The sequence below is a fragment of the Chlorocebus sabaeus genome, chromosome X (genome assembly GCF_047675955.1).
Source record: "Chlorocebus sabaeus isolate Y175 chromosome X, mChlSab1.0.hap1, whole genome shotgun sequence".
Lineage (NCBI taxonomy): Eukaryota > Metazoa > Chordata > Mammalia > Primates > Cercopithecidae > Chlorocebus > Chlorocebus sabaeus.
The window spans coordinates 145,128,277-145,151,599 of record NC_132933.1 but is presented as its reverse complement, the minus strand read 5'-3'; the positions used below and the strand labels follow the sequence as shown (position 1 = coordinate 145,151,599).

The window sequence follows — 23,323 nt, the reverse complement described above, 5'->3', positions numbered from 1 at the left end:
GCAAGACTCTGTCTCAAAGAAAAAAAAAAGGTAGAAATAGGAAAAATTTATATAAAATCTAAGGCAAAAAAAGATGCAAATAATTTATTTAAAAATTGATAGTTTGATTTAGCTTTTGTTTCTGAAAAATATAATGCGATATATCCAGAGCAAATCGAGAAAAGCACTTTACACAATAAAGCTTGGATATGTTAAAAGTCACAACTAGATAGTAGAAAAATATTCCATTTAAAAACTGTTAATCTGTATTAAAGGAATCCTGCCAAAAGAGAACTGGGAATCTTTCATGAATTTATAGGCACTGTTTGCCATCCTGATCCAATTTTTCTCTTGTTGAAACTGCTTCATTAATTTAATGTGCAAGAAATAAATATTTGATGTGCAATTAGTTGGAGATTATTATGGCCATAATGGAACCTTTCCAAATAAACAGCTGCTCCAGCACTTTAAATGCATGAAAAGCAAGGCAGAAAATGGAAAATATAATGAAACACTAGCTCTACAGGAAAAAAAGTTAAAATATTCAATTAGTGAGTAAGGCGGCTGCTCATTTAGAAGTTTGGTGGTGGTTTATCAAAGCATAACAGCATAAGAGCTGCAAAACTTTAGCCAAATATCCACCCGCCTAAATTTTCATGGAAACATTCACCTGCAGATGTAATACATTCTTCCCTGACAAGAAGAGAGTGTTAGGAGAATAGACATTGACCAATTCCACCAATTTCTTCATGTGTTTTATTATATATACATAAATGTATATCAATGTATATTTGTTGAGTTTTGATTATTCTACATTGGCATTTGTATATGCACTATAAATATCTATTTGTATATCCACATATGAATTGTAATGATTCCACTTTGAGAGGGAATAATCTGCCTTACAAGTTTCACATTGACTGGGCTATTTTAAGTTTAAGTGAGCTTCTGAGGTTTCATAGCAGGTATGCAGACCTTGTGAAGGAACTGACACTACTAAGTTAGTTAAACTCCTTGGGAGTTTACAAAATGTTATCTTCCTTTCAAAATGAACTATAAGATTTGGAGTCAGTTGCCTCTCTTATCTACTGCACTGGGAAGCTCCTGAGGGTAGATACCATAGCTAATATCTCAGTATCTCCAAACCCTGATATAGTTCCTGACACAGAGTAGCTCAGAAGTATTCATTGAAAGAATGCCTAAGGCAATTTGCAACACAGATGGGAAAGAGATAGACATCAAAGGGTGAGTATTATGAGCTACACACACACACACACACACAAAGTTTACTAAAATAGATCAATGTCTCCTATTGAGGTGGGAGCAAAAGGATGCAATCCCATTGGCATTCTCTTCCACTGTGGACATAATAGCAAAAGGGCAAGAGAGTTCCTGGAATCGTCAGTATTTGGCTTGTAATTACAGATTTGAATATCAAAAATAGTCACTGGGAACTGCTTACAATGACCAATGTTTTGGTATACTTTTCTAGAAAACTGACTTGGGGAACATTTATTACTTATTGGGGCCCTATTCTATTTTGAGATTCGATTCTGTAATTAATTACATTTTACTCCTCCACTTGCTCTAAAAAACTCATTGGTCCAAGGGAATTTAATGTTTTTAAAAATTATTTCCTCTGCTCCCTGCTGCTTCCATGAGTGAAACACATGCACATATGCACACACATGCTCACATGCGTACTATGGAGAAGCAAATGAAAGAATAAAGGCATTCATGTAACACCATTTTGCCCCAGATTCAGATCCATTCGAATGTGATAGATGGACACAAACTGTCTTGCTACACATGGAGGTGTACTGTCTTTGATGGCCCTCCCATGAGTAGGCAGGATTAGTGCTTCCTTCCCTGGATTCTGGACACATGCTTACCTACAATGTGTCTAAGAAGGAAGTGATGCTGAAAGTCTCCCAACACGAGGTACTCAAAGATCATATGGCTTCTTCCCAGTGTTTGTGGCATTCTCCCCTAGGGATGTAGGCACCATGCTTTGGAGAAGCCGGGTAGTCATATAGATAGGTCCCACATCATGTCCCCTGCCAGCAGCCAGAGCTGAAGTCTCAGGGATAGGCAACAAAATCTCCAGACATGTGAATCGTCAGGCTCACAATGATGGAGCCCCCAGCTATCCTCCCAGCAAGCCAGCTGTCACATGGAACAGAGACAAGCTGTGCCCATGGAGACCTGCCCAAATCGCAGATATGTAGGGGGAAAAAAAAGACCTCTGCTGATTTCAGCCACTAAGTATCATTTGTTATGAAGCAAAACACAACTAAAACACATGTGTGCCAGAATCTGAAACCATTTATTTGATAAACGTATTTTTAGCTTATAACATACCAAAGCTATTCAAATGTGTGGCTTCATTGCTACCCATATCCTGCCATCCCCACATTACACAGTAAGGAGGGGAGATTTAGTAAAAAATATCTTCCTGTGAAGCCAGAGCCTAAGTCACTGCTGCTGCTCAGGAGCTTACATTATAATGGGAGAAAATGGGGACGAATACATAAATTAGTACCATAAAAATAGTACACAGGAGTACTTTCCAAGTTATTCATTCAATGCATGTGTACGGCACACTCCTGAGTCCCAGGAACGTTGCTCTTCATGCTATAAATGCAGCAGGGATGAAAGTGGACAAGATTCCTGCTGTCAGGAATTCTATATCCCTGTGCACATCAATAACCAGTAGACAAGCAAACACACAAGACCCTTTCAGATCAAGAAAAGTGCAGAACACAGCCAGGGCACAGAGTTGAGAGGAATTGTGACCATAGGTAGTGAGGGAAACCAGGATCTGTCCCACAAAAGATGCCTCTTTAACATAAAAATTATTTATGAGCCAAAAGTAATTAGAAAGCAGAAAATGAAGGAAATGCTGGCCCTGTCCTCCTGCTTTTCTGCCTAAAGAGAAAATATAGATTCTCCTTTACTGGAGATGACTCTAAACTCTTACCAGCCGAGATGGCATCAGAGAGATCTGCAAACAAAACTTACTCCATTAAGTTTCTTACAATATATTTACCTTCCCACCATTTCTGTCCCTTGGAAGCTAAAATCACTTTCCTTTGTCTTACCATTTCTCTGCACATGCATTGTTCTTGGTGGAAGATATCCTGTAAGCCAGAGTTCTAATCCACTGCTATGAGTTACCTTTCATTGAGATTTCTCCTGTATGATGTGAACAGCACGGCGAATCAGCTTCCTTTTTCCTTCTGTTGACTTGCCTTTTGTTATAGGAATTCATCCCAACTAAGCTTATGGAGGATGAGAAAAAGTATATTTCCTCCCTGATAACAGACTATCATTGAATTTTCCTTCAATAAGATGGCATTTAAGCTGAGATCTTATGGAGTAAGGTGGTTGGCCATGGCAATACATGAGGAGAGAATGAGGAAAGAGCAAATGCAAAGACATTTGAGGGACTTGGAGAAACAGAAAGTCAGAATGTAACCAACAAGGGGGAAGTAATGAGAGGGAGATCTTTTGGAGAAATATCCCAAGTGAGTCTTTGTGGGACATATGTGTGCCAGAGTCTCAAACCATTTATTCAGATGCAGTAAAAGGGCCTTCAATTTTATTATCCTGATTGCTACGGGAAGCTACTGGAAGGTGTCAAGCAGAAGAGTCTAATAATCATTCATGTGGATTGAGTATAAGTCACTTTGACTGCTGAGTGGTGCCTGGGTGAGAATCGGAACAGGGAGACCCAGTTAGAACACTGCAGTTGACCTTCATTACCTGCAGATTCTGTATTTGTAAATCCATCTAGTTGCTACAGTTTATTTGTAACCCCCAAATGAATACTCCCTGTACTTTTGTGGACATGTGCAGAGTGGTAAAATATTCTAGTACATTCCCAGCTGAGGTTGAGTAAGGAGACACTCTGCCTTCTTGTTTCAGTTCTCATACTGTAAATAACTACTCTTTTCGTGGTCTATCTAGGGCTATGTTGTTTGTATTTTTGTGCTTTTTGTTGGCGCTTTTGCTGTTTACAATGGCCCACAAATGCAGTGCTGAAGTGCTGCCTAGTGTTCCCAAACACAAGGCAGTTATGATGTGCCTGCCTTACAGAGGAAATACATGTCTTAGATACGCCTCATTTATGCATGCATGACAGTGCAGTTGGGTGTCAGTTTAATGTTGGTGAATCAACAATATATATCCAGTAAAGTATGTTTGCACGAAAACACAACCAAAACAAAGTTATATATTGGTTGGTTGATGAAAATGAAACTGGGGCTCATGGGAACCTAACCCTGAATTTTCTAAGAAGAAATGGTTCCGTATTCAGTGTTTGTGATGACCTCTTAGAGCACAACTACCTCCAATAAGCAGAATTAACCGCAACCCAGTAGTCCAGGTGGAAGACAAAAGTTGTAGAATTGGTGAAAAGTGGTTGAGCTTGGTCAGCTTGTGGGGTTTGGGAGTGATCTGGATGTTGGACAGCAGAAATGGAGAGGCACTGCCATGTGTGGACGCTAAGTGGACAGGCAGGGAAGTGTTGCATCAATAAAAAAGGGACCCACATGAAGAGGGCAACATTTGAACTGTTCCTTGAAAAGATGAACTCATGCTTTTCAAATTTATTTATCACATATACACATGTATTTAAGTGGAAGTTATATACTCACACAGCACAGGAACATAAAGCTTAGAAAATTTATGAGCAAAGTAGAGCTATTTCTTGTAGTATTTTTAAAGGACATGTTTGTTCTGTGTATGTGTATTGAGAACTCAACCCTTATCTCACTACAAATACATTAACACAAAATAAATTCATTGGCCTATACACAAAAGCTAACACAGTAACATTTCTGGAATAAATCATAAGAGAAAAATCTGCAACCATGGGGATAAGACATAAAACTATAAACTATAAAAGTAAAGAATTGATAAACTAGACTTCATCCATGTTAAAAACTTTTCTTTGGAATGCACTAATACACACAAAAAAGTCAGACACGGAATGGAAGAAAACATTAGCAATACTAGTCTAATAATGTAATGGAATTCAATATATATAAAGAACTCTGATAACTCAATAATACAGATCAAAAAAGCCAATTAAAGATAGCAAAAGACACATTACATAAGAAGAAATGTAAATGGCCAATAATTACATGGAATGTTGCTCAATATCATTAGTTATCAGGGAAATGTCAATTATATCACAATGCAACTCCACTCTATACCCACTAGTCTAGTTTAAGTGGAACATTCTGACAATTTCAAGTGTTGTCAAAAATATGAATGCTTACTCACCACTTGTGGGAGTCTAATTTGGGGAAAGTCCTGGAAATTTCTCATTAAGTTAAGCATAGTGACCACATAACTCAGCTATTTCTCCTTCCTTCCTTCCCTTCCTTCCTTCCTTCCTTCCTTCCTTCCTTCCTTCCTTCCTTCCTTCCTTCCCTCCTTCCCTCCTTTCTTTTCTTTCTTTCCTTCCTTCCTTCCTTCCTTCCTTCCCTCCTTCCCTCCTTTCTTTTCTTTCTTTCCTTCCTTCCTTCCCTCCTTCCCTCCCTCTCCCTCCCTCCCTCCCTCCCTCCCTCCCTCCTTTCTTTCTTTCTTTCTTTCTTTCTTTCTTTCTTTCTTTCTTTCTTTCTTTCTTTCTTTCTTTCTTTCTTTCTTTCTTTCTTTCTTTCTTTCTTTCTTTTCTTTCTTTCTTTCTTTCTCTTTTTCTTTCTCTTTCTTTCTTTCTCTTTCTCTTTTCTCTTTCTTTCTTTCTTTCTTTTCTTTCTTTCTTTCTCTCTCTCTCTCTCTTTCTTTCTCTCTCTCTCTTTCTCTCTCTCTCTCTTTCCTTCTTTCCTTCCCTCCCTCCATCCCTCCTCAAATTTATTCAATATTGATTGAACCTTTCTGATTTTTAAAACACTGCTCTAAAGTCGACAGATACTATAGAACTTACATTCGATTGCGGTGAGGAGCAGAGAATTATCAAGCAAAATTATATTTCAAAAGATTATTTCTTTAAATGGGGTTAAATGCTATGAAGAAAAAGTTATGTATTTCAGATTGAAAGAGAGTAAAAGGAGAATGTGGGCAACTTTGTATAAGGTGATTAGGGAAGCAAACCTGGAATAATGTTATTTACAGGTAGAAAAATGCAATTAATGGACATATGCTATACTGATGGCAGATTTCTATACAATCTCTGCCTCTAAATAGGTATGCATAAATCATTTTTCTTTAACCAATATATAGGTCTCTTTTTCAACTAAAAAAATTGTTTAATAGAGACAGAAGGCTTAGTTGAATGCAAATGGTGAGAGACATCAATTTTAAACCAGAAGTACTTCTGGGTGTTGGCAGATATCCTCCATAGACAGCTACCTCTCTGTGGTTTTCAAGATGGTGCCCTTAGGATAAAGGCATCAGCATCACCTGGCAACCTTATTTAAGGGGAAGCTTCCAGGCACTACTTCTGGCAATCTTATTATTAACAAGCACTTGGGGTGATTATTTGGTATCTTAAAGTTTGAATACCACTGGCTGTCAGTTGCAACTTTAAAAGTGCTGACATAAGATTGAGGAGGATATATTTGATTCTGAGTACAACAAGCAGGATCTTATCTTTGTGATAATGAGCCATGGGGGACTTCTTAACTTTATGCAAGAACTTCTTAGGCTGCCTGGACTGCCAAGCTCTAGTCTTTCCTGGACAACACTGTGATGTGAGTATTAGATCTTGGGGTCAGGAGTTCTGGCCAAGTTGGAGCTCTGAGGATGCAAGAAAAATCTCTTAAAATCTCAGACTCAGTTTGCATCTTGGAGAAGATCAAAGCGATAGTATATGTATGCACAACCCTATTGCCCCTCTCCAATGAGGCTTTCAAGATCATATGCATACTAAACCTAATGTTGATATTCACAGTTTTCATGCAAGAAAGGAATAGAAAGTTACTGAGTTTCTACTGTGTATCAACACCTTTAAAAATATTATCTTAATTAAAATTGCTGAAATCTTCCCCATGACAGTTTAGGGACAGTATTGCTTTCTACATCCTATAGGAAGAAATAATTAGTTGAAGCAGGAGAATAGAAATGCAAATCCAATTGCTTTTGCTACAAGTTCAGGTTAATTCTAGAGGCATTCTTTGATTATTTTATTCAAAGTTCCTTTCTTTTTAAATTAAGAGTATTTCATGTGCTCCTTGTATGTGTCAACCAAGAAAGACTTTAATTTGGCTTTTTTAAATGATCCACCACCCTTCCACGTACTGTCTAATAACATGTTCTAATATTATGATAGCATTGCCGAGTTCCAAAAATGCATTTCATAATTGAGATGGTAGCTTATTAATGGCAGCAGGCTTAAAATGAACAAGAATCGAAATACTTGTCTCAAGAGTTTAGTTTTTATTCCTGATTATCTAAAAACTGCTAGACAATTTTTTGCCTAATCATATCTCAAGTAGGGTTCGATGAAAACATTTTTTTTTAACCCATGGAAACATAAGCAATGCAAAAAAAAGTGCATGTGAATAAAGAGTTTTATTTTGGAAATCTAGGGAAGAAAATATAGCGCACCATTTCGCAATTTGTTTTCCTACTCAAGACTTGTGTTGAAAATACCAAGTCAAAGATAATCCATGGTTTTTAATCATATACTGCTAGATGTGCATGACCAGGTGTTATTACAACTCCCCCTATTGACATATATCCTTCTCATTAGAACATTTGCTCTTTGCCCCAGAGTAAGGAATCTGGCCATATTTTCATTAATTCACTCTAATACCTATTTTGAGGATTAACATAGTTAATATATCTATATTGAATATTTGTCAATTTGTATAAAATTATATTTAAATATATATGACATAGGGCCAGGTGTGGTAGCTCACACCTGTAATCCTAGCATTCTGGGAGGCTAAGGTGGGCAGATCTCTTGAGTTCAGGAGTTCGAGACCAGTCTGGGTAACATGGCGAAATCCCCATCTCTAGTAAATATACAAAATTTAGCCGGGCGTAGTAGCATGTGCCTCTAATCCCAGCTACTCGGGAGGCTGAGGTAGGAGAATCGCTTGAGCCTGGGAGGCGGAGGTTGCATTGAGCCAAGAGCATACCAATGTATTCCAGACTGGGTGACAGAGCCAGTCTCTGTCTCAAAAATAAATAAATAATGTGACATAGCATTCTGCATATAGTACAAGATTCAGTGGTTCAAATGCTTCCATATGTAGGTGTGGGTGTATCTGTGTTTACACATGTACATGTATTTATGTGTGCATGCAAACATGTGTGCATACATACATAACTCTAAAAAATCATATCTATAGTACAAATATATATACATACATATGATTTTTTCAGTAGTATGTGTACACACATATATGCAGTACATATAATCATACATATACTACAAATATATTTCTGTGTGTGTGTGATTTTTTAAAAAGATTTGTGTTCCACAAGGAGGCTATTTCCAATATTTGTATGGACTCTAAAGGATTAAATTAATGTATACTAGAGTCCACCTTCTCTTTTAACATTTAAAACTAGAATTTTTATGGCTATATGGTGGTATTTCAATGAGCAAGACCTTCTACACAATAAGTCATTTAATAACTTGCCATTTAAATCAACAGAATTTTGCACTCAAAACTTTTGCATTCAAAAGTATTTTAAAGTTATCTATTATTTTGAACTTTAATTCACTTATTAAACAGAAAACATCCACCTGGGAAAGTCTAATACCCCTTTGGTTAACTGCACAATGTTTAAAATCCAATAAAACTTAATAAAATAATATTTTACCAACAAGAGAATTAATTCCTATGAACTATTTATCTACTTGTATAGTCTGAGGCTCATCGTAAATCAAATAAAAGCATAGTACCTCAGAGCAGAGAAGTACACCTAATATGCTTGTCCTAACATGATTTTTATTACTTGCATTTCCCTCCAGAGGAATACAGTGAATGAATTAAAGAAGTTGGCTTTTATTACTGATTCGTTGCATATAAAATGAAAAAGCCACTTTGGATGTTCAAGAATTTACATGCAAAGTAGACTAGGAATTCCAATGTCAGTTTATGGACTATATATATGTACTGCAGAAGGAACAGGGAAAACACAAAACTGAGGATGTTTTCTGGTGGACGGGACTGCCAGGAGGTCAGTGTGCCTTGGCTGAAGGAACATGGGGTGGTTTGTAAATAAAGCATACAAACTATCAGTCTAATATTTTTGGTATGGATGTCAGGATGTCTGTGGGCAAATCAAGTCAATCGCTAAATGCAAAGTTGCAGATTGAAGGCTGCTGCGGACATGGGGCTTGAGCCCCCAAGGGTGTCCTAGACATTGCGATATTAGTTTGGACCCTGCCAGAGTTGTTTCAGGGGTTGGGGTAGGACTGCAGCTTTTCACATGGTTTTAGGTGAAAATGGGGGTTGATGTTACCTTTAACGCCTGTTCAGCAAGGAGACCACTTTGCCAGGCTCTACTTATGATTGACAATAAGTGAGTTATCTGTTTCCTTTCCTGTGCCCACAACTTCACTTTGCTATTGTGACATCTTTCTTAGTGAAAGAGAGCAATGCTGGATGAAAGGGCAATGGATTGTTACTGAAAACTTTGTTTTGTATGCAGAAGTGAAGTGAACAGGGGAGTGGAGGTTATAAAGTGTTATTCGGGTTCTGTGTGAATACCTCTGGGTTTATTGGAACCTCTGAATGTGATGCCTTTCTCTCCTGCTAAACAGTTAGTAAGGACTGGGTCTGCTTCTGCAACATGGCACAGTACCTGGCTTGAAAAAGTACTCGATTAATATTTATTAAACAAATGAATGAGGGTAAGACAATATATAGAATGATGGGATGGATGGATTAGTAAATGATTCATAGTGTGCAAAAGAGGGAAGGAGGCTGGGCATGGTGGCTCATGCCTATAATTCCAGTACTTTGGGAGGCTGAAGTGGGCAAATTGCTTGAGCCCAGGAGTTTGAGATGAACCTGGGCCACATAGGGCGAACCCATCTCTCCAAAAAAACTTAAAAAATTAATCAGGCATGGTGATGCATGCCTGTGGTCCCACATACTCAGGAGGCTGAGGTGGAAGGATCACTTGAGCCCAGGAGTTCAAGGCTGCAGTGAGCTATGATAGTGCCACTGAACTCTAGACTTGGCAACAGAGCAACACCCTGTCTCAAACAAAACAAAACAAAACAAAAGAAACGAAAAAGAAAAAAGTAAAAAAGAAAAAAAAGTAGGGGTAAGGCATAAAATGAAAAAGAAATGTTCATTACATCTTTTTGAAGTTATTAAAACATACAAATAAATCGGAGTAGTCCCTTCAAAGCAAGATTAGATTAGACAACACCTCTGGTAGCAGGTCTTATGCCTGGTGAGACTTGGGATCTCCTCCTGGACAAGAACTTTCTACCCTGTTATAAACATTCAAGAAAATCTCTTAAGTGCTCTAAATGATTTAGCATCTATCCCTGTGATGCAACCTGAAGCTAACAAAACCCTCCCAGATTTCTACTTAGTTCTCCCTCTTCCTTCTCCTTCTGCTTTTTCTCCTTCCCCTCCTTCTTCTCACTCTCTTTCTTCTCTTGTTCAGAATTTATCTACTTCTTTAAATGTAAGCAGGAGCGGGCTTGGTCAAAATAAAAATGTTGTAAAATCTTGATTTCGTTAGTTTGGTTGTTACCCCCCTGACAATGCAGTAAGCTCAGAAATGCTAAGATTTGATGATGGAATTCGACAAAAAAATTACCAGAAAATCCTGCATGTTGTACAGGAAGGGGGCCCTGAGACACTTGGAACTTTATAAGAGCATCAGAGAAACAGGCAATTGGGCAACACTGAGAAAAGGCAGAGAGGTGAGGGAGAAGATGTAAAATGTCACTGATGTAATTTTGCCTAGAACCGCCCACAGCACATAGTAAAAACTAATGAGATCTCTGAAAAGAGACACATGCATGAGTGGATAAGTGAGCTCCTTAGGTCAAAATGTTAAGGAGGTCCATAGTTAGTGAGGAAAGGGAAAGAAGAACCATCAGAATGGAAGGAGTATTCAGAAACATGAAAGATGATTATGTGAAGGCTGTGTCTAGGTGATGAAAATTAAAAACAATAAAAGAGGAACAATGCATCAAATGAAATACAAAGAAGCCAAAAAGTCTAGGAGGCTTAGGATGCTTGAAAGGATCCTAAGAGGAGTTTCTCCAAGGGGCTGAAATGGGTATCAGAAAATATATTAGCTAATATATGCAGGAGAAGTTTACAGAGGACATTATCATAATTGAAGGGACGGGAGCGGAAGTAAATGTTTCCATTACATGCAGTTGCAAGAGTGTATCTTTAGAGATGACGATCAGATAATTCTGAAACACCAATCTTCAATTGTCATATTCCTCTACAAACCTATACTGGTGAATTACATTGAAATAGCTAAAGGACCCAAATAGCTAAAGGACCCAGGCAATTGTCAGTTGATGGTGTGCTTTAAATATATCATGTTAATATAGTGCTTGCAGTTTAAAATGTCTTCTCACATACATTTGCTCATTTAATTTCCTCAATATTCTGTGAGGGAGGTGCTAATCTCGTTTCATAGTGAGAAAATTGAGCATTAGAGAGGCTGAAAGTGATATCCTAATAAGGGGCAAGAGTTGTTCTTTTTGTCAGCTAGGTCAAGGGCCATTTATGCCATTTAACTCCATATCAAATGCCCTTCTTCTTTCTCTATAATTGTGGGAAGACAAAGGTTTATCCCAAAGGGTGTGCTATAAATCAGTCCTGCAAGTCATATTTCCATGCATATCAATTTTGCCAATGTAAACATTGCAAAATTATTTTTGTTCTTCCATTGTTCCATCGACAAAACACTAATGATGAGAAAAATACCTAATCCATGGGTGCTACAAGAATTAAGTAAATTAACATGTGTAATCTTCCTAGAAAAGTGCTTGGCAAAAGTAAGCAGAAAATGGATATTTATCATTATAATTGTTGTTGGTGTTGTATTGTTATGACTGAAATGAAAAACAAAAGTATAGTCATGCACAGCATAATGGCATTTTGATCAATGATGGACCACATATACAATGGTAGTCCTATAAGATTATAATGGAGCTGAAAATATTCTATCACCTACTAATATTGTAGCACAACGCATTACCTTTTCTATGTTTAGATATGAAAATACCATTGTGTTACAATTGCCTTCCGTATTCAGTACAGTACCATGCTGTTCAGGTTTGTAGCCTAGGAGCAATAGGCTATACCATATAGCCTAGGTGAGTAGTCGACTATACCATCTAGGTTTGTACAAGCACACTCTCTAATGTTTGCACAATGACAAAATTGCCCAATCTCACATTTCTCAGAATGTATCCCCATCATTAATCAGTGCATGACTATAAACATTTTTGGGGGGAAACCAATTTTTCACGTGTGAGCCATCTCCAATCAGTAAAAAAGTGTCCTGTTTGCTCCCATATGAAGGAGAGAAATGCTTGAGTGGCAAGCAGGAATGAAAGTTCAGTTCACCTACCTGTCACGTGTGCTCTCAGGCTCTCTTCCATCAGCAGCAAAGCCCTCCTCCCACCCACACACACAGAGTCATGCATGTACTCACACAAATTCACTCACAGGCATACAGACACAGGGTCATACACACATTCACACACACCCTCACTCACACATACTACTGTGTACCATGAGTCATACCTACCACCACCAAGGACACCATCCTCCTGGCAACATCGAAAAGAAAGAAGAGAGGACTTGCAGCTTGCTAGGACTATTTCTTGATAGTCACATCTGGGCAATGCAGTATTTGATATGTCCTCATGGAAGCATCACCTTTGCTGTTGCTATCTCATCCACATGGCCATAGTCATTGCTTCACAGAGGACTGGGTAAAAAAAAAAAAAAAAAAAAAAAAAAAAGGCAAATAAATTACCATTCACAGGTTCTGAGTGGTGAGTAAATAAATGTCGGTGCTGGCTCAGGATGGCTAATGGGAACTGCTAGCAAGTTAGCTGGGGCCATTCTGAAGGGCCTGGGGAGTGTGCTGCTGGCTGCAGTAACCACTTCAGAGAAGCTTCTAACAGCAATGCCAGGAAGGGACAGACAACACTGGAGCAAATTCAGGGCATCAACTCCCAGATCCTAGCTTGGCTGCCTGTCTATTGTCCTGTTTCCTGAAAACACCAAGGAATGGAGTCATTCATTAACTCAACAAACACTTAAAGATTGCATTCTGGGTTCCGAGTGGTTTTAGGTGCTAGAAAGAGAATAATGAACAAAACCACAAGGCTTTTTGTCTTCTGGAGCTGATACTTAAATCGGTGTGAGACAGATGGTACATAACACACTAAAACAGCTGTTATTGGTTAAAATTAGGAACAATGAAGAAAATGAAAGAGGGTAATGGAACAGAAGATGACATTGGATGAGATGAGCCTCTATGAAGAAAAGGAAAGAGTAACAGGCCAACGGGTAAGTTGGGGGCAGGTACAGCTGCATAAGTTGGTGGATGCAACAAGTGAGCAGAAAATTGAGTGGTGAGAAGGAACCTACCATGAAAAATAAATGTGAGGAGTATGTATTTCTGGCAGTGCAACTAAGAACTGGCAAGATAAACTGCTGAGATAAAGGTTCTAGAAAGGTGTTGTGCCTTCACAGCATAATGAACAGGAGGAGAGAGAGTTGTAAGAGGAAAACTCAGAGAGATAAAAGTGATGTACCATGGGGAAAAGATGGGTTTAATTACTTTAGGTGGAGAGTGATGGACAGGTTAGTAGCCTCTCAATAAGAAGGCCTGATTTACAATTTTATAGGACCATTCCGGTTACCAAGTGGAAGGTGGTGTGAAGGGGTATTGTGAGAAAAGCAGAATGGCCTGGGGGCTCAGACAGGAGGTGCAAGCAGACATGGGCCAAAACCATCAGATTCATAGCACATTTGCAAGACACAGATGAAAACTTGCTGCTGGACGAGATGCAGGGTGTGAGTAGATTATCGAGGAAAATGCTCTTCCAAAAGAAGTAAGCGATATAAATGATGGAAGATATTACAAAACCCAACCGGAACTTATTGCCAGTATCAGAACTAACAATTCTAACTTGAATGATTATCCATCCCCCTACCCCCTACAAGGAGTCATTCATGAGAGACCATGAGTCTAAAACATCACTATTGAATAGGAAAAAGCCTGAGCTCTTTCTCAAAAAGGGTACTTATCCCAGACATGTTTCATATCCTGCTTTGCTAAAATTGCCTCTTTGTTTAAAATTATAAAATCATGTTTTGAACAAATAAACAAAATTTAAAATTCATATGCAATAACTCTATTGACATGGGAAAATAAAGTGTTTGTGCGAACATGATTCACTCACACTGCCTCTTCAGATATGAACAAGTCATTTTGTAGCATTGGTTTAATTCCATCTTTCTCTCCATATTGTAAAGATTATCTTTCCAACTTCACTTCAGAATAATGGTTTATTATTATTGTAAATTGTAGCTCTTCTCCCCTTTTTTCTTAGTCATTATATAGTAGCTGATTATCTCACTTTCTGCAGGGGTTGAGGTCCCCATTTTTATTTCCAATTTGTGATTTCCAGCTCCGTATTTTATAATATTATATTTTGTGCACTTGGCTATTGCAAAATGATTTCCTATTGTCTCTTTTGGGGGCATAGATTTGTAGCAATTTAGCCTTTTTTATCCATTCTTCCCAGAAGGCAGTTTGCTGACATTTATGGAGTTTGAACTGTTACAGAGAGTGAGATGTGCTTTGCATAAGGACATTTCTATCATTGTTCTTGAAGTTAATGCTATGTGGGCTCCAGTGGCCATGCTTAAACGGAGTGTGAGGTATGAATCATTTCATTTTTATTTTTTCAGTGTATCAGAAAAGGACAAGGATATATTGCTATGCTGCTGATGGTACCAGAAATTCTTATCTGATGATGATGATGATGATGATGATGATGATGATGATAATGTCCTAATTATGTTCTGTGTTCAGAGACAGGGGAAGCTTTTGGGTGACTATCATTCATTTTCTAGCACTGGCAGAGACTATCAAATGGAATAAGGAAGGGCAGCCTCAGAGGAAGGAAGTAAGGCCCTCCTGTAATCATATGAGGTTGTCAGGAATGAGTCACCCCTCTAACTCTTATACTGAGCCTCTCGATAGGGGCTATGAGATATATAGAGGTACTCAATGTCTACTCTGTCATTCTCCTTCCTCCCTGACAAACAGCTTTCCCAAATACCAGATAGGAAAAGGTCCAAAAATAGCAGCAAGATTCAGGACTATTGTTGCACAGGAAATGTGGTTATTGGATCGATAGAAGTATCTGGAGACTCTGAAAAAGGCCAAGTGCTTTACTTCTGATTGTTGATGCTTGAGAGCAAACTGTGTGCAGTCCTTTTGAAGTCAACAGTTTATCAGGGCATTGCAGATACACACTTCTTGGGCCTTCGCGTATACACTCATTGAGAGGCAATTTGATGTTATATCCTTGTCTTCTCTAGAGAAACGTATTACAGAGATGTCGATTTGGGTAGTGTTTTTATAATTTTGCAAATGAATTATTGCACATTGCATCTACTGTTACTCATAAAAGCCCACACAATATTCCTTGAATTTTAATTCGAGAAATAGCAGGAGATCAGGGGAAGGAAAAGATTCACCCCTAGGAATAAATGTGTATGTTTTCTCTTCTCAGCAAAAAGTATACCTATGTAGGTAAATAATGAAGAGAGAATTATACACCTTTTAAGAGTCATGTTTTTGTTGTTGTTGGTGGTGGTGGTTTTGAACAGTCTCACTCCATTACCCAGGCTGAAGTGCAGTGGCACAATCTCAGCTCACTGCAACCTCTGCCTCCCAGATTCAAGCGATTCTCCTGCCTCAGTCTTCCGAATAACTGGGATTACAGGCACATGCCAACACACCTGGCTAATATTTTGTATTTTAGTAGAGACAGGGTTTCACCATGTTGCCCAGGCTGATCTCAAACTCCTGAGCTCAGGCAATCCGCCCGTCTCTGCTTCCCAAACTGTTAGGATTATAGGCATGAGCCACCACTACTGGCCAAGTCATGTTTTCAACCCATATGAGTTCATAGGTAAAGGCTATATATATATATAGCCATCCACAAATGTTGACCTAAATTTTCAGCCCAAGCTTCCCAAACTACTCAATATGAACACTCAGGAGTACCAAATTCTTCAGGGTTTTCTGATGGACTTTGTCTTCATGTATTCTTTATGTTTTATGTTGTGCCTTGTCTCCATTCCAGTGTTGCTTCACAATCTTTTGGTTTTCAGCTGATACAAACATCAAATGAGTGAGAAGGACAGTCTTTTGTTGGGACTGTTCATGCCTTGTCTCTGAGAATCTCAAGTGTCCTCTGGTGTCCAGAAGCCATTTTCTCAGTTATGTTTCTCAGGACACAATTCTGAGACATAAGGAGGCCTAACTGCCAAACTCCTCTTTGTGCTTCCTGCCATGGATTGTATTTCATTTCTAGATAATACAGTGAAAAGAGACAGCCATCCATACAGTACAGTACCTCCATACAGTACAGTATCAACGACTCATTAGACCTATGAAGAAAAAGGATACAAAAGGACACAAAAGTAAAAACATAAATAAATGCAAAAACTATATTCTGAACGATTTGGATCAGTGGATAACAATAATTAAAAGGTGAGCTCACTTGATGAATTTGGGGGAACAACCAAAAGATCATCAAAATTGTAGATGACTCAGAAATAGATTAAAAACAGACCTAATAGGTCACAGAATCTGAATTTCTCCTCTCCAACTTCTAAACATGCCTCACGATTTTCTTACCCACCAAATCTTTCTCCTGATCATAGACAACTCTTACCCAGATTGTCAACATATATAAAACTGGTTAAAATGATGAGAGGTCTTCAAATTTATTCAGAGTAAATACTGCTTTAAAAATGGTCATGCAGCATTGAAATATGATCATGTTGAAAAAACATACTTCAACTGAAGTGAGACTATATAACCTGTCTGATTTGGGTACAAATCAGTCTTATTTCTTCCATCTTGGTCACAATGACAATGATAATATTATTTTACAGATTTTCTCGACATCTTCCAGATACACAGTTGGATGATTATTTGATGTATTTATTTTTCTGAGTAGCTGATTTTAAGTCAACTCTTGTTCTTGCTACATGAAACTAAGAGCTTTTCTTTCACAGTCACATACCACAGGCTCTGGCTAACCAGCATGCAGGGTCACAGTCATGTCAAAGAAGCATCCTAAATCCAATCCTGTCTTAATTTTAGAAAATGGAAAAGATCAAAATAGTCCATGTATAAGAATAAATAGTGTATTAGTCTGTTTTCACGCTGCTGAGGACATACTCGAGACTGGGAAGTAAAAGAGGTTTAATTGGACTTACAGTTCCAAATGGCTGGGGAGGCCTCAGAATCATGGTGGGAGGCAAAAGGCACTTCTTACATGGTGGTGGCAAGAGAAAATGAGGAAGATGTAAAAGCAGAAACCCCTAATAAAACCATCAGATCATATGAGACTTATTCACTACCACAAGAACAATATGGGGGAAACTGCCCCCGTGATTCAAATTATCTCCCACCAGGTCCATCCCACAACATGTGGGAATTATGGGAGTACAATTCAAGATGAGATTTGGGTGGGGACAAAGAGCCAAATCATATAAAATAGGTAGGTACATCATGGACCCTGCATAAAAAAGAGTATTATACAGCTTTTAAGAGTCATGTATTTAACCCACTTAAGTTCGTGAGTAAATGATCAAAAATATAATATTGACACATAAAGGCTATTGCACCATCTATAAATTAAGTTTTTAGAGATATACATATCTTTAAGGACAGATTGATAGACAGATAGATAGATAGATAGATAGACCTATATATGCCCCTTGTTATACGCTCTCATGTTTATCTGCCACCACACATAGAAAGAGAGACACAGAGAGAAGGTGAAGAAGAAGGTGAGGGAAGAGGAGGTATGGGAGGAGGAAGAGAAAGAGAAAGGCGAAGGAGGTGATAATTTTTAAAAAGCTGCAAATGCAACGCAAAAAAAAAAAAAAGACAGCACCAGCACCTACAGAAAACAAACACCCACTTTAATTTTTCCCAGTGGTAGAATTGATTGTTCTGGGACCTGAGTAAAAGAGCAGGGATGTCTCTGTCTATTCTCTCTCTTGAGTCAGTCAATGTGATGCTGCTGGTCTGTGTTTGTGTTTGAATGAGGAAAGACCTGCACTCTAGTAATGACCTAGCAGTTAGCTTGGAGGACCCTGGACATATTTGTCCAGTTCCACTCAATCCTCCCCTAAAGTACCTATGGTATTATATTAGTTCGTTTTCATGCTGCTGATAAAGATATACTTGAGACTGGGAAGAAAAAGAGGTTTAATTGGACTTATAGTTCCACAAGCCTGGGGAGGCCTCAGAATCAGGGTGAGAAGCAAAAGGCACTTCTTACATGGCAGTGGCAAGAGAAAAATGAGGAGAAGCAAAAGCAGAAACCTGGATCTCACATCAGATCTCATGAGACTTATTCACTATCATGAGAATAACAAGGGAAAGACTGGCCCCCATGATTCAATTACCTCCCCCTGGGTTCCTCCCACAACACATGAGAATTCTGGGAGATACAATTCAAGTGAGATTTGGGTGGAGATACAACCAAACCATATCATTCCACTCCTAGCCCCTCCAAAACTTCACATTTCAAAACAAATCATACCTTCCCAACAAGCCCCACAAAGTCTTAACTCATTTCAGCATTAACCGAAAAGTCCACAGTCCAAAGTCTCCTCTGAGACAAGGCAAGTCCCTTCTGCCTATAAGCCGGTAAAATCAAAAGTCAGCTAGTTACTTCTTAGATACAATGGGGGCACAGGTATGGGGTAAATACAGCCATTCCAAATGGGGACAATTGGCCAAAACAAAGGGGCTACAGTGCCCATGCAAGTCCAAAATCCAGAGGGGCAGTCAAATTTTAAAGCTCCAAAATGATCTCCTTTGACTCCAGGTCTCACATCCAGGTCACGCTGATGCAAAAGGTGGGTTCCCATGGTCTTGGGCGGCTCCGTCCCTGTGACTTTGCAGGTTACAGCCTTCCTCCTGGCTTTCATGGGCTGGCATTGAGTGTCTGTGCCTTTTCCAGGCCCACAGTCAGTGGATCTACCATGATGGGGTCTGGAGGATGATGGCCCTCTTCTTACAGCTCCACTAGGCAGTGCCCCAGTAGGAACTCTGTGTGGGGGCTCCGACCTGACATTTCCCTTCCACACTACCCTAGCAGAGGTTCTCCATGAGGGCCCTACCCCTGCAGCAAACATTTACCTGGGCATCCAGGCATTTCCATACATCTTCTGAAATCTAGGTGAAGGTTTCAAAACCTCAATTCTTGACTTCTGTGCACCTGCAGGCACAACACCATGTGAAAGCTGCCAAGGCTTGGAGCTTCCACCCTCTGAAGTCACAGCCCAAGCTGTATGTTGGCTCCTTTCAGCCACAGCTGGAGTGGCTGGGACACAGGGCACCAAGTCCCTAGGCTGCACACAACACAGGGATCCTGGGCCTGGCCCACAAAATCACTTTTTCTTCCTGGGCTAGAGATAACTAGATGAAGCCAGTACCTGTAATAAATATATTCTTTGTAATACTTTTTCTTATGTCTTAGTGACATAAAACTAGACATTTAATAGTACCTAGGCAAACAGTTGAATAAACAACTAGCAATTAGTAGGAAAACTGGCTGAACATAGAAAGTTTAGTAACCATTCTAGTCAACTCTGTGTTCTTATTTTTTTAGGATTGTTGACTAGGTACTGTGGATACAGTAACTAGAGTTACCTGGGTAAGAGTTAAATACAGAATCCTCCATAAAACTAGAATAACTAGTTGAAGACAAGAAGTATAACATTGCATTCTCCTCAACATTTCTCATTTCTTGTTGGAATAACGAGTTAGTTCTGTCAATGGGTAGTAGTACCTAGGTTATTACAAAGCAAGAAATAAGAAGAGATGTCTAGAATAGGATAAGTATTTGACACCAGGATGGTGAAAACAACAACAACAACAGTGTTTTCAAATAGAAACTCTTATTTCCTGTGTGATGAATGAGTTAGAATTAGTACTGGAGATACCTCTATGAGATGTGGATTTCATTTTGGGGGAGGGGCACATACTCAACAGATGAACTGCTGGGTCATATGGTAGAACTATTTTGATTTTCCAAGGAGCCATTATACTGTTTTTCATAATGTACCAATAACATTTCTGTCTTGTAAAGGTCCCCTTTTCTGCACACCCTAAAAGGGTTTCCTTTTCTCCACACCTTTGCCATCATTACTTTTTATCTCTTGACTTTTTGATAATACCTGTCCTAACAGGTGTGAGGTGATAGTTCACTGTGGTTTTCATTTGCGTTCTCTGATTATTAACGATGTTGAGCACATTTTCATAAACCTGTTGGCCAGTTGTGGGTTTTCTTTCAAGAAATGTCTATTCAAGTCCTTTACCTATTTGTAAACCAGACTACTTTTTTTTTTTTTTTTTTTTTTTTTGCTATTGAGCTGAGTTCTTTATATATTTTGGATATTAACTCATTATTAGATGTATGGTTCACAAATAGTTTCTCCCAAACCATAGCCCGCCTTTTCATTTTGTTGATTGTTGGCTGTGCAGAAGCTTTTAGTTTCCAGCCTGCTCACTTGCCCTACATATTTCAGCTTCCTAGACCCCCACAGTGTGTGAATGTGTGAGTCAATTGCTTACAGTAAAGCATATCATATATATAATATTATTCATAAATACCAAACAATAGTAAATAGATGTTTATGACATATATTACACACACACACACACACACACACAAATATCCTATTGGCTTAGTTTCTCCTTCTCTGAGGAACCCAGCCTGATACAGACCCAGCTGAGTGAGTGTGTTTGCTGATCTTCACCGCCTGAAGCCAGTGCTTTAAACCATGAGAATGAAACATTGAGGGGCACTATGTGGACGGTGGGAAAAGGAAATGAGATGGAAAAGTTCTTTGATCGCATCCAAGAAGTGAATGGTCCTCAAGGTGCAGCAGAGGAATTTGTAGGAGAGAGGGATGACTGATGGACAGTTTTTTTTTTTTTTTCCTTGAGGCAGACTTTTGTTCTTGTTGCCCAGGCTGGAGTGCAATGGCGCTATCTCGGCTCACTGCAACCTCCGCCTCCCGGGTTCAAGCGATTCTCCTGCCTCAGCCTCCAGAGTAGCTGGGATTATAGGCATGCGCCACCACGCCCGACTAATTTTGTGTTTTCAGTAGAGATGGGGTTTCTCCAGGTTGGTCAGGCTGATCTCAAACTCCCGAACACAGGTGATCCGCCCTCCTCGGTCTCCCAAAGTGCTGGGATTACAGGCGTGCGCCAGTGTGCCTGGTCAATTGACATCTTCGTATAGCCCGCAACCCGTCCCAGTTAACATGGAGGAATTTTAGGTAGGTGATACAGAAACTGGGTAATGATGGCAGGTGTGGAGAAATAGAATGTACCACTGAGTGGGGGGGGTCCAGGGAACCATATGGCAGAAATACCCTCCCGTGCCACGTGATCTGCCAAAATTGAACATGTGGCGTTTAGGAGGGGTGCCATGTCAGTTTGGGAACTATCCTTAGGCGTGCTAACCCCAATCTCCCTTTCTCCAACCAGCGCACCCTGCCTTCCTCCTCAGATGTCACTCCCCGCCACCTCCCTCAGTCAGGTCGTGCTGGTGCTTTGTGACGTCGAAGGCCTCCCTTCCCGCCCAGGGCTCCCATTGGCTGGGTAGTGGGGTGTTGCCCAATCACAGCTCAGGGACGTGGTCGCCTCATTGTCCCGAGACTGCGGGAGGGGTATATACGGGGACCCCAGGCAGCCCGCGGGTGACCGTTGGGAGCCGTTGAGCTGTGGAAGATGAGTCCGAAGCCGAGAGCCTCGGGATCCCCGGCCAAGACCACGGAGAGCCGAAAGAGGAAGTCCTCTTCTAAGCAGAGCTGCAGTAGCCCGAAGAAGAAGGTGAGGGACCCACCCAAGCTCCTCCTCGGCTTCCCCTCGCCTCCTTCCTCCCCAGAATCCTCTCCCGGCCTCCCCTGGCACAGCCCCCCAACCCGGCCCGCCCGCCTCTGAGGAAACGTCCCTGTTCCCAGCCTCCTCCATCCTCTTCCCTCAACCAGAGCCCTTCTGGCATCTCCCTGTTGTCCTTCCAGGCTACCAGAGCTGCCAAGAAGGGAAAAGCAGCTCGTGGAGGGAGACGCGGGAAGAAACGGGCCGCGAGCAAGATGGCGGCGGGCGGCGACGGCCCCTGAGGCGGGGAGCGGGCCAGCGGCCCCCCGGCCCCAGTGACCAGCCCAGCCAGGAGCTCCCTCAGCATGAGCTGCCCCCCCGAGGAGCCAGTGAGCGAGGGGACCCAGGACGACCCCCTGAGCCAGGAGTCCCAGCTGGAGGAGCCGCTGAGTGAGGCGGGGGGCGGCCCACCGACTACCCCATCTGGCTGAGCAGCGACTAAGTTCAGTTCCAGTCGCCAGACCTCAGAGATCTCACCAGCACGGTGGCCCCTGGTGAAGACAATAAAATGAATGTGTTGCAAAATGATCTCAGTGACTCTGTGTTCTCTGATGGTGAGGGGAGGGGGGAGAGGAGGGGGGAAGAGGTGGGGGGTGGGGAGGGGAGGGAGGGAGGAAGAGGTGGTGTGAGGGGAGGGAGGGAGGAAGAGGTGGTGTGAGGGGAGGGAGGGAGGAAGAGGTGGGGTGTGGGGAGGGGGGGAGGGAGGGAGAAGAGGTGGGGTGTGGGGAGGGAGGGAGGGAGGGGAGGAAGAGGTGGGTGTGAAGGGAGGGAGGGAGGAAGGGAGGAAGTGGTGGTGTGAGGGGAGGGAGGGAGGGAGGAAGAGGTGGTGTGAGGGAGGGAGGGAGGGAGGAAGAGGTGGTGTGTGGGGAGGGAGGGAGGGAGGAAGAGGTGGTGTGTGGGGGAGGGAGGGAGGAAGAGGTGGTGGTGTGGGGAGGGAGGGAGGGAGGAAGAGGGTGGTGTGAGGGGAGGGAGGGAGGGAGGAAGAGGTGGGGTGTGGGGAGGGAGGGAGGAAGTGGTGGTGTGAGGGGAGGGAGGGAGGAAGGGAGGAAGAGGTGGTGTGGTGGGAGGGGAGGGAGGGAGGGAGGAAGTGGTGGTGTGAGGGAGGGAGGGGAGGGAGGGAGGAAGTGGTGGTGTGAGGGGAGGGAGGGAGGAAGAGGTGGTGTGAGGGGGAGGGGAGGGAGGAAGAGGTGGTGTGAGGGGAGGGAGGGAGGAAGTGGTG

At 41.0% G+C, this 23,323-nt stretch overlaps 1 protein-coding gene and 1 pseudogene across 1 annotated transcript in view; one reads left to right on the top strand and one right to left on the bottom strand.

Moving 5' to 3' along the window:
* Nucleotides 1–10,061: 10,061 nt before the first annotated feature.
* The window catches only part of PNPLA4 (patatin like domain 4, phospholipase and triacylglycerol lipase), a 95,712-nt gene continuing 82,450 nt past the window's right edge, over nucleotides 10,062–23,323 (bottom strand). Inside the window, exon 8 of the mRNA XM_073013888.1 lies at nucleotides 10,062–12,867. Within this exon, the coding sequence (XP_072869989.1) occupies nucleotides 12,858–12,867 (10 nt within the window). The 3' untranslated portion in view covers nucleotides 10,062–12,857. The remainder of the gene's footprint in view (nucleotides 12,868–23,323) is intronic.
* On the top strand, nucleotides 21,955–22,546 carry LOC119619927 (variable charge X-linked protein 2-like; annotated as a pseudogene).